Source organism: Tachysurus fulvidraco, chromosome 3 (genome assembly GCF_022655615.1).
Source record: "Tachysurus fulvidraco isolate hzauxx_2018 chromosome 3, HZAU_PFXX_2.0, whole genome shotgun sequence".
In the NCBI taxonomy this organism is placed as follows: Eukaryota; Metazoa; Chordata; class Actinopteri; order Siluriformes; family Bagridae; genus Tachysurus; species Tachysurus fulvidraco.
In genome coordinates, this window is record NC_062520.1 from 25492508 (window position 1) to 25504522 (window position 12015).

Here is a 12015-nt window from a genome sequence, read left to right on the forward strand (position 1 = left end):
GCACTTTGCACAAAAATGCTGAAAGCAGCAAATGCAAGAACCAGAAACTGAGGTTTGTTGGACGGAGATGTTTCCTACTGTAAGTGCAACATGTCAAAGCGGTACAAGAGGCACATCTTCTCAAAGGAGCTGGGGAAGACACATGTGATACCACATGTACAAAGGACAGAACATGTACCAAGGACCCAGCTGCTGTACAGTGAGGGATCCAGGCCGGGATGTCACCTTGTGCGCCAGCACGACAGGTAAGCGTCTCTGAGCATGTGTACAGTGGAGTACGTTTATGAATGTATGTTGTTTGTGTCTTGGGATCAGCAATAAAACACACTAATCATCATCCTCTTCTTTCCAGGTTGTTACTGGGGGAAAAGAAAGAGGAAGAAGCAGCCATCTGATGATGACAAGACTATGTGAACCACATCACAGGGTGGTCTGTACAAATGACCATTCGCACAGACCACACTGTGATACCATGTCCCTCATATACTGTGTAGATGCCCACATATGCACCTTATCTACCTATAAATGTTTGTATTCCTGTACATTGTGTCATGTGCATAGTGTGTATGGTGACAATGTAAAGACACATCACGTGTGTGCTGTGGCGACCCACATATAAATATATAATGTGTTCATATTGTCAATATTATATTGTGGTTGGCTGTTGTGTTCATTTTTGGTTTAAAAACGATGCACAAATAAAAGTTACTTTCATTTGTCTTGATTTTAAGTCACCGAGGCAATTTGACTCGTTTCCCAGCACTGTGACTTTCTACATGTATTGTAGAAAGATGTGGCTCAGTGAATAGTTCCCATCACTACATTGTAGATGTTACGATCGTTACATCTACATGTGAATGGCCTGGCATTGATACATTAGACAAGCCAGGCATTTGTCTGTGATTTAACACTAGATTTACTGACTTTTTTATTTTCTGGTGCGGGTCCCGAGGTGTGCCTGTGTCTAGAGGCATTTCTGAAGGGTTCTATGTCACACACAGACGTTTGGCTTGCCTTGGATCTGAGCTACTCTGAGTGAACAAATGCAAATGTGGCAGGCCTCACAGGTGATGGGGGTGTTTGCACAACAAAAGCAGGAGAACAATGGAGCTGTAGGGGTGCTAGTAGGTATGTCAAAGTCCTGACATAAGAAAAATACAAAAGAAAAAAGGACCTGAAGCAAACAGAATGAGTAGCATTTATTCTACTTCCCATATTTAACATATTGAATCCTGCATGTTCTTGCTAGAATTGCAAATCAGGAAAAAAAAACTGATTTGTAAATCTAGCAAGAACATATTTCCATGCAAGCTGATGTTTAGGTCTTAAAGGTTTAAAAAAATACCTTGCAGATATAGACAACCACTAATGCAAATAACAACTGATCAATCAGCAACAGAAGGTTTCAAATTGTCTACTGTTTTTAGGTAAGGCTAATGAAGAGAGAGAATATTAATCTACAATAAGGGTGTGTTTCTCCCTTATAAATATTTAACATTTCTTGAATGTGTTGCAATAATTTCCATGTGCAAATTCTTAGTAAATTCATCTAAGCATTCTTTGAGTATGATATGCATAGTATTAAGGATTATTCTTTTACAAATGTAAATACATTGAACAAGCAACTGTTTTGTTTCATAAGATCCAAGAAAACTTTGCTGAAATATTTACACAAAAGTACACAAGTTTTTTTTATTTACAAGAATGTACAGCATTTGATTCATCCTGATGTTTTTTGTCAAATAACAAATGTGCTCTTTTATTATAAGCTGAAACATTAGCAAAAAAATAAATGTAATTGCAAACTATATTCCTTAATAGAATTCTGTGCCATAAAAAGTCTTACCAAACAAATGTTCCGATTACATTTTGCACAATATTTCCACTATGTACAATAGTATGTATAGTATAAAGACTTAATTGAAGCCTTATTTCATAATTGCTTAAATATGTACTTCTTTATTTCTTACATTTGTACCACCAGCTGACTGCTGAGCCAGAAGTACATTTCCAACAAGGTAATCTGTGTAATATATCTGTATAATATAGTTATTTGGGGATTTTTTTTAAAGATTGAGGATAATTTAAACATACAGCACAACACAGACCAGAAAGATATAATATATAATTTTGTTTTATTTTGTGTATTTTATTCTACTTTTACAAAGTTTCAATTAGTAATAAGGACATTTCAGGCAGAAATCTGAATAATGTAGTAAGAAGGAAAGAGGGAGAGAGAGAGAGAGAGAGATTGTGTTAATAATTGTATGTCTATTTTATTTACAGAAGGTCATTAATAATGACACAATCAAGTCTCCATTTTGTCTCCTGGAACACAAATGGTATTAAAGATACCACTAGGTCACCACAAAAGTTCTCAAAATTGTTGAGCAGCCTAAGCAACCTTCAAGCTGATGTTGCCTTTATACAAGAGACACATGTTGGTAGAGATTGTTACCAAATCTTGGAAGATGTTCCAGGCTGGAGATCCTACTTCACTGTGCACAGCTCCTGCAGAAAAGGAGTTGCTATACTGATAAAAGACAGTGTACCATTTGAGTACATATGTCATGATGAGGATTATAGTGGAGGTTACATTGTGCTCTTCTGTAAACTATATGGGGAACTATACACACTGGTTAATGTGTACAATCATAAAGACGACAGAAATGTTTTGGGTAGACTGAAAGAGTATTTGATGGAAACAGCTGAAGGTGTGCTAGTGGTTGGAGGTGATTTCAACACAGTTTTACATCCCAGCTTTGATCGGAGATCAAATTCTGTAGCAAAGCCTTCACCACTGAGAGATTGTTTAGAAGATTTTACAGTTTCTCTCAATCTCAGAGACATCTGGTCATACAAACGCCCTACTGATGAAGGCTTTACACGAGGTGATACAAATTGTCAATCCAGGATAGATATGTTTTTCCTTCCCAGAGGAAAAAATGGGACGAGTGGCTAATATTAATGTAGCACATTATGAAGCTGAAGTAGAGAGGCTTTCTGATCATTATCGTCTTATACTAAAACTCAAAGTTCAGCAAAGACCTAAAATAATCCTCCCAAAAGTTGCCTTAGTGTTGCCTATGAATTTTGAATACGAATTTGACGGAACACCAGGGAAGATTAGTGGGGCAGAAATACTGAGTGCCATAAAGTCTTTGACAGTCTTAGAAGAGCACTCACATTATGAAGGTGTGAAATACTATAAAAAGAATTGCTGTCAACTGTCTGAAATCTTAAAAGCCGAATACAATACACTGATAAAGAACAAAGATGTAGTAGACATCCGCACCTTTAATGTTAAGTATTTGATATTCCCACAGATTTTAACAAAGCGTCTCAGTGAGTCCATTTCCCCTTCTTTCAAAAGAAAGATAGAGACAAATCTTGAACCATTTATCACTGTGACATTTGAGACAGGCCCACAGAAAATCAAGTGGTCTTTCCTTGAGACAAAGCTCAAGAACTTTCCTGACCTCACACTGGAGTTAGACATACTGGATTACTTGCTCTCTAAAGAACAAGACTCTTCTGAACTCAGACTGTTGAAGCCTGGGTGTCCACTCACCAAATTTATCTTCAGTATGGCTCTGAATGAGCTAGAAGCCTTAGTTTTATTAAACTTATGTAAGGCCACTGTTTGCTATCAAAGACAGGTTCTGCGCATTAATACAGCAGTCACACAGGAGTTTGTGGATGTTTTCATCATCTATTTCAAGGAAATTTCAGGACTTACAATACACATGTTAACTTAAAATAAATACTCCAACACTGACTCGTACTTATTACATATTTACTCAAATTCATTACAAATCTCAAAGTCTTTTCTCTCATTTAGACAATGATTGTATGTTGTTTACAAAGTGTACATTGTTTGTGTTGTGTTTAGGGGATTTAGGTTCCAATCCAATCCAATGGTTTTCCTCTGTTTTCACTTCTTATACTTTATGTCTCATTTTTATCTCAATTTATTTCTCCTAATGAATGAAACTTGACAAACGCCTAAACTAATGTGCAAATGAACCTCTATTAGAATCTCTATTAACTCTCCAATATCAAAAAGATGACTTTACCTCAAAAGGAAAATCATTCTCAAATGTGTCTATGCTGAGAAAATATATTCACATTGTTTTAGATGTGTTTGAATTGTGTTAGAATTTAATTTATAATTTTAAACATTAAAGATAATGTTAATTATTGTATAGTTATAGATTAATGTGTGTAACATGACTTAGTGATAGAGCTTTCTAGAATAGATCTTAAATTACAGTGAAGGCTATTTATATATTTATTTTATAGGTGGTTAATGTTTCTAAATATTTTACTCTATAAGAGAATATGCACATCAATTTGTTGTGAACAAAATTAAGTGCATAACCATGTATGAATAAACATATAAACAAGTTTGTGTTCATCTCTGGCAAGTTCTTACGTGTGTGTGTGTGTGTGTGAGAGAGAGAGAGAGAGAGAGAGAGAGAGAGAGAGAGAGAATTAAGGAGTATACAATATAGAACTTCTCCACTCCTAATATAAGTGTACTAATAAATAACAGTATCATAATAGTTTATTGATCTCCTCGGGGAATTTGTAACTATTTAAGCCCAGGGTGAGCAGAATAGTACTAAATACACCCAGTTGACTGATTAGACATTCACTACTACATCACTACAAGAGAAAGACGAGTTTCTGCAAGGAAATGTTTGAGTATAAGCTCCATTCATTTAATACAGCACTGTCTATTAGATTCAGAATAAGGTGGAGATAAAGTTTGCTCTTCAAAGTCTTTAAAATGAAATAAAAAATTTTTAAATCTTCAAATTAACTTAGTTCTGCTCATCTACAACCAAAGATGGAAACAGAGGCAGCTGAATGATTGTATTTGCAAATAATTTTTAAAATGATAAATAAATTTATTTAAATATTTCTTTTTAACTATTCTAGTAAATACTAGAAGTATAATAATAGCAGTGTTACAATGAGACTTACATTGACTGTAGGTTTTAGCCTATTTAAGAAATCTGTATATGATTAACTCGGAGGAGTTTAATGGCATGCGAGACTTAACTTTTACATTATACTTGTCAGAGATTTTTATATATATATTTATATATAAAATATATATTTTTATATATTCTTGCTAGATTTTATTAGATATACAGTATGAGGCTAGTTCTTGCAAGTTTAGTCAGAGGTAGTTTTTAAAGCATGTTTAATGTACCAATATTTTGGAACAAGTAAAAACTAGAGTTAATCAATTACCTGGATTATTTAATACAAATATAATACAACATATACAGAAAATAAAAAGTGAAGATAACTTACACAATCTTAAAGTACTACATCACATACATAAGATGGTGTTAAAATGATTTACCTTTTAATGTTTTGTAATTACTTATACATTCCATTAAAGGTGCATATTGATTTTTTTAAAAATTTTGTTACTACAGTTACAGCCTTTCTTTCAAGCCTTTCTCACTCATTTTCTACCGCTTATCCGAACTACCTCTGGTCTCGGGGAGCCTGTGCCTATCCCAGGCGTCATCGGGCATCAAGGCGGGATACACCCTGGACGGAGTGCCAACCCATCGCAGGGCACACACACACACACTCTCATTCACTCACGCAATCACACACTACGGACAATTTTCCAGAGATGCCAATCAACCTACCATGCATGTCTTTGGACCGGGGGAGGAAACCGGAGTACCCGGAGGAAACCCCCGAGGCACGGGGAGAACATGCAAACTCAGGGAATTTGTAGCTATTTAAGCCCAGGGTGTGCAGAATAGTACTAAATACACCCAGTTGACTGACACTATCAATATTTGCTGTCTCACCCTTACTACATCACTACAAGAGAAAGATGAGTTTTTGCAAGGAAATGTTTGAGTATGAGCTTCATCTATTTAATACATCATTATCTATCAGATTCAGAATAAGGTGGAGATAAAGTTTGCTCTTCATAGTCTTTAAAATGAAATAAAAAATTTTAAATCTTAAAATTAACGGAGGCAGCTGAATAATTGTGTATTTGTAAATAATGATGTGATTCTTTAAAATATTTTTTTAACTCTTCTAGTCAATACTAGAAGTATAATAATAGCAGTGTTACGATGATACTTACGTTGACTGTAAGTCAACAGATTTATTAGCCTAATTAAGAATATACCTAATTAAGGTATATGATTAACTCTGAGGAGTCTAATGGCATGTGAGACTTGGCTTTTACATTATACTTGTCAGAGGTTTTTACTTTATTACATATAAATATATAGATATAGTATAAATAGATATAGTTCTTGCAAGTTTAGTCAGAGGTAGTCTTTGAAACATGATTAATGTACCAATACTTTGGAACAAGTAACAATTAGAACTAATCAATTGCCTGCTTTATTTAATACAAATATAAATACAATGTCAAAAGTGAAGATAACTTACACAACCTTAGAGTACTATATCACAGATATAACATGCATAGATGGTAAAATAATTTAAAAGCGCCTAATGGTAAAGGCCCTAAGATACATGATCTAAAGTGTCTCAAATGGTATGGGCCTTGGGATACATGATGATAAACCTTCAATGTAGTGTACAATGCATACTTTTTATACCCCTGGGCCTAATTTGATGTGTCTTGATGACCATAATACTAAATAGAAGAGACACCCCCCTCCCCCAAACATACTGTATGTTCGTTTCGTACCTGAGATAAAGTTGGTGGGAACAAACACCAAAACACACCAGGTAGTCTCAGTATGTCAAAGTGGAAGCATTGTACTATATAAAACTATATACTGTCAATGTTGTTTCATAAATCTTTATGATATTTATGATGTCACCACATTGTTCACCATGAAATATGGATTAGAATGAAACCAAACATGCTCTGAGAAGCATTTTAGTTAAGGTTAGGTGACCAAGTTTAGTTCACTTTAATCTACTACAGTTTTTCTTTTTGACTAGAGAAATATAGTACTGATACTTAGAGCTATAGTATTTCATCTATTGTTAAATATAAATAAATTAATGTTGTTGTTGTTATTATTATTATTATTATTATTATTATTATTATTATTATTATAAATAAATAGTGAAAAATATTAGCATTACAATTTTCATGAGACATTTCAATATTACCAATAAAATAAATATACTTTCTTGATGAAGAAATAAAGCATAAAGTAGTTGCATTCTCGTATAATTCTTCATGATTTTGATTGATATTTATTAAACAAAATTTCTTAGTCCGATTTACATATATCCTTACTAAAATATATCTGCTTGCATACATATTTATCTACAAGTTTGAAAATGTTTATTGAGTATATGGTAAACTGTATTGACAACATAAAGAATAGAAAACTGGTATGAAATAATTAAAATAGGTGCTGTTTGATCTTTGCTATAAATCATAACATCCAGTTTACCAAAAGTATTATATAAAATAACTAATTTTAGTCATGTTTTTATTTACAGAGGACCAACCATTATTCATGATGTCACAAGGAAAAACAAGCCTCCGTTTTGTCACTTGGAACACTCGTGGTATAAGAAACCCAGACGAAAAGTTTTCACAAGTGTTGCAAAAACTCAGTGATCTTCAGGCTGATATTGTTTTTATACAAGAAACACATGTTGGGCCAAAACATTACCAAATTTTGACAGATGTTAAAGATTGGAAAAGATTGTATGCAGACCTTCCAGCAAAGGAGTCGCAATACTGATAAAGAAAACACTTGTTACACACTTGTTAACGTATACAATCATAAGGACGACAGATTTGTCTTGGGTAGACTGAAAGAGTATTTGATGCAAACAGGTAAGGGTGTGCTTGTGGTGGGAGGTGATTTCAACACAGTTTTACATCCCTGCTTAGATCGGAGTACTTCAGATTTAAGGCATTCACCATTTAGAGCTAATTTATAGGACTTTATGGTTTCTTTGAATCTTAGAGACACCTGGTCATACAAACACCAGGAGATTGATGGTTTTACACGGCAAGATAAAAAGAGTTATTCCAGGCTAGACATGTTTTTCATGCACAGTAACACATTGGCACAAGTTTGTGATATCTCAGTAAAGCCTGATCACATTTCTGATCATGCTCGTTGTCCTGGATCTTGAAATCCAGCATTCAAAATTTTCCTCAGTAGCAGATAGTACATATGGTGATCAGGAATCCAACAGGATATCAGGGAAGATTAGTGGAAAGATAGCAACAAAACTTGATATAGATCTTTCTGTGACCTTTGCCAATACAGAATTGTGGGAAATCAAGTGGTCTTACATTCAGAGGAGACTTGAATACTTGAAAATAAAAAAGATCCCCTATGCTTCACCAGCAAAGTTCGGCATTCTGGATTCCCTACTTCCTAAAAGTTCAGAGGATCCTAGATTCAGACTTTTGAAGCCTGGTTGTCCTCTCACAACACCATCCTTAATCTGGCTCTGAAACATCTGGAAGGTATGGTTTCCCTTCATAAACTGAAATGTGAAGAAGCTAGAGGCAAACGATGCAAGCATCATAAGGCTGCATGTAAGGAGATCAGGTCTATGGCCAGTACTTGCTTTCAAAGGCAGATTCTGCTGATAAATACACAGTCAACGGCATTAAGAAAGTGCTTCGGAGAGTTAAGCATTTTGAAAAAATTTCAGGACTTAAAATAAAAATAATAAAAAACGAATAATCAACAAACACAGTCATGGTATATAGAATATATAAAGACTGGACAGTTCACATAGCTTCAATTGTCTCCCAAAGCTCTCTCCAGAATCTTTTACTCTGTTAAAAAACGTGTATTGTATTGTATAACATGTATGTTTATTGTGCATTTTTTGGTAATTCTTAAATTATTGTTTTTCACCTTTATTAAAAGAAAATATTTTCAGAAATTCATATTAGAAAGGATCTATCCTAATTACACTCAGAGAGTACTGTTGTATAATTGAGAATATCACTGTTACACTTTTGACACTAAGTTTTTTGTTCTTTCTGCAATGTAACAAGCCAAAAAATGCATAGTGTTTACGTTGCTAATATACTCCCTGGATGGGACAACAGTCTCACACACAGCTATGTGCTTGTTTTTTGATGGTGTCATGAAAACCGTGAAGCTTTGGATTATATTATAGAGTCTTATTTAATGGGAAACAAATTAGAAAGCATTTTATACATATCTTGGTAGTGAAGGGTCAATTATGGCATCCATAATTAAAAATTCATAGATTCTGTGTTAGCAGAATATTTTCCTGATGAGTGATGGCTTATGAACTATGCAGCTAGTCAGGCTAGGTTAAGCACAATGAACTTAATATTAGCTGTTTTCATCAATTAAAATCCTTACTTTTTACTCTTTAGGCACTTCTTGATTTTCACTTTCTTAAATTTTTGACTCCTTATTACTACTTTTATTTTAGTACAATTCTAGTTACCGTTGGCAATTAAGACTGGACTTAAGTTTACTGGACTCAATATTGTATATTTTCAATTCTGTACAAGAAATACATTAACTCCTTTAGCTGCAAAGGAATCTGTACTGGTATTTCAGAATGTAGTGATTGATTGGAGAGCTTGGAAACTTTTTTCATAACTTTGCAGACAAATAATTTTTGTGGTATAGCACATACAGTAAATACAGAGGGTTAATACAGTCCAAAATATATTCATCCATTAAAAAGAAAACAGCTTTACATTGATGAGACAAAATTTAAAGCTAGTCAGAAAACTCTAGACTTTCACTAAATTTAATGTTATGTTATTATGCTATAACAATTTTTATATTTTTTATTAATCAAAAACATAACTTCCCAAGCAAGCTTGGCTTTCTTAAAAGGTTGAACAATACAGTGTGGAAACAGAGACATGGAAATGGTGTACAAATGTTCATGTATACATTAGGCTGCTTTCTTCTGTTGTTCACTTTCATTTCTCTTGCTTTGTATGAAGCAGCTTTTGAGTTGTGTCTTCTGGATCAGATATTTATCTGATAGTTACCAAAGCTGTTGTGTTTTTCTTATGTAAAATATTTATGAACAGATACAGTGCATATTTCCAATATTAATGATAAGTACTATCATTTTCTAACCTAGATTACGTTGACACTAATAAGTTTGAAATATGTTTAAATATTTGTATATTTTGAGACAATATATTTAAATTCATTAAATACTAGATCATTAGATAAGTAATCTTTAGTTACATGCAGATTGTGTGCTGGTAAAAACTTGTTACAAATGTGTAAGACATTAATTCAATAATTTTAAGCAGCATTTATGCTTAAGGTTAAGATTTCTAATCTATCAATAAATGCATCTCAATTTCCTGTGCATGTTAATACAATATTAAATAAATAAAATTATGTACATTTATCTTTACATGAAAGATACATAGCTACATTTTGCATGATGCATACTCCAAATCATGTTTATGAAATACTTTTTTTTTTTGGCAGAACTAACAAATATATTTCATCATTTTCTCTGTCACTGGACTTTATGCCAACATTTAAGCAGTGGTGTAATAAACATGGAGATTTGGTTGAGTGTGAGTGCTTTATTAATAAGTGTGTACAGTTCACCATAATAGATAACTTTTTTTGTCAACAGTCCTAAATCTTAAATTATTAATAAGATTTAAACTTAAAACTTATGATGCACTGTTGTGATCCACCCTGGCTCACATGCTTGAACTATTTGGTGTATACTTTAGCTAACATGATGGGCAGTGAACAGGTTGATCTGGCTTCCCACACTTGTATCACAATTGGTTTCAACGTATGAAACTTTATTTTCTGGTGTTCATGGTACCAGAATTAGAGCTGTAACTGTATTTACAACAGATATCTGCTAAGCTCAGGGTCCAACATAGGACACAGTCAGTGAGTGTATACCTATAGTACTTGATAGACAGTCCTTATTTTACCATCACAAACGTTTATGTATTAAATAATCATGCATGCTCTTAATCATGACATTTTTGAAGAGTTAAATCTCAGTGCTGGTCCTAAGCCTGGGTAAATAAGTTGTGTCAGTTAGCTGTATGGTCTGGTCAGCAATCATTTGAATACTTTAACTGGAAGGAATTAGTGTTGGTTAAATAGTAAAGTCAGAGTTTGCGCTGACCCATTAGTTCCTCAGGAGCTCTCGGTTGCACTGCTATAAACTGTTGTATAAAGGGTATTATTTACTGTCCAGTGTCACCCAAATGAGGATGGGTTCCTTTTTGAGTCTGGTTCCTTTTAAGGTCTCTTCCTCATATCATCTCAGGGAGTTTTTTTGTTGCCGATCCGGCTTACTCATTAGGGATAGGGATAGATGTATGGTATTTTAATTTTTAAATTAATATTTTAAAATCAAATTTAAATTTCTATTTATTTATTTGTTTGTTTGTTTGTGTTTGTATTCTTGTTTTTTCTTCTTCTTAGTATTAAGAAGACATTCATATATATATATATACACACACACACACACACACACACACACACACACACACACACAGTCACGAGGTGACACGGTGAGACACAGGCGAGTGAGGATCCAAATGCAGTTTAAGGTTTTTTAATAAACAAAACACAAACAAACCGGCAGGCAACGTGGAACAAACAGGAAACGGGAACATGGACATGCCCACACCAACACCAAAAACGACCAACAACATTGAAGTGAACAGACAGAGTATATATGGTGAACGAGAGCCAATCACAAAACAGAGACAGACAAGGACTAAGACAAAACACCTGAGGAAGAGATAGAATGTAATTAGTGTCCATGGTAACAGATAGGTGGGCGGGGTCAACAATTAACATCAGGGAGAGACGGCAGACAGAAACAAGGGGAAAACACAGACAGACACATTACAGAGCCCCCCCCCCCCCCACGAGCGGCTTCCAGACGCTCCCAAGTCCACAAAACCCAGTTCAGGCGGGTGGAGCGAAGGCGCAACCTACGGGTTCGTGTAGTGGTGGCGCCCGCCGAGCAGGAGGCCGGGGTGGCGCCAGCCGAGCAGGAGGC

At 34.4% G+C, this 12015-nt stretch overlaps 1 protein-coding gene across 1 annotated transcript; it reads left to right on the plus strand.

Annotated features, from left to right (window-relative positions):
- Positions 1-1993: 1993 nt before the first annotated feature.
- On the plus strand, positions 1994-4358 carry LOC113640969. Its single transcript, XM_027143525.2, has 2 exons — positions 1994-2018; positions 2287-4358. Exon 2 carries the CDS (start codon positions 2946-2948, stop codon positions 3756-3758), a length of 813 nt encoding a protein of 270 aa, XP_026999326.2. The 5' UTR covers positions 1994-2018; positions 2287-2945; the 3' UTR covers positions 3759-4358.
- Positions 4359-12015: the final 7657 nt, after the last annotated feature.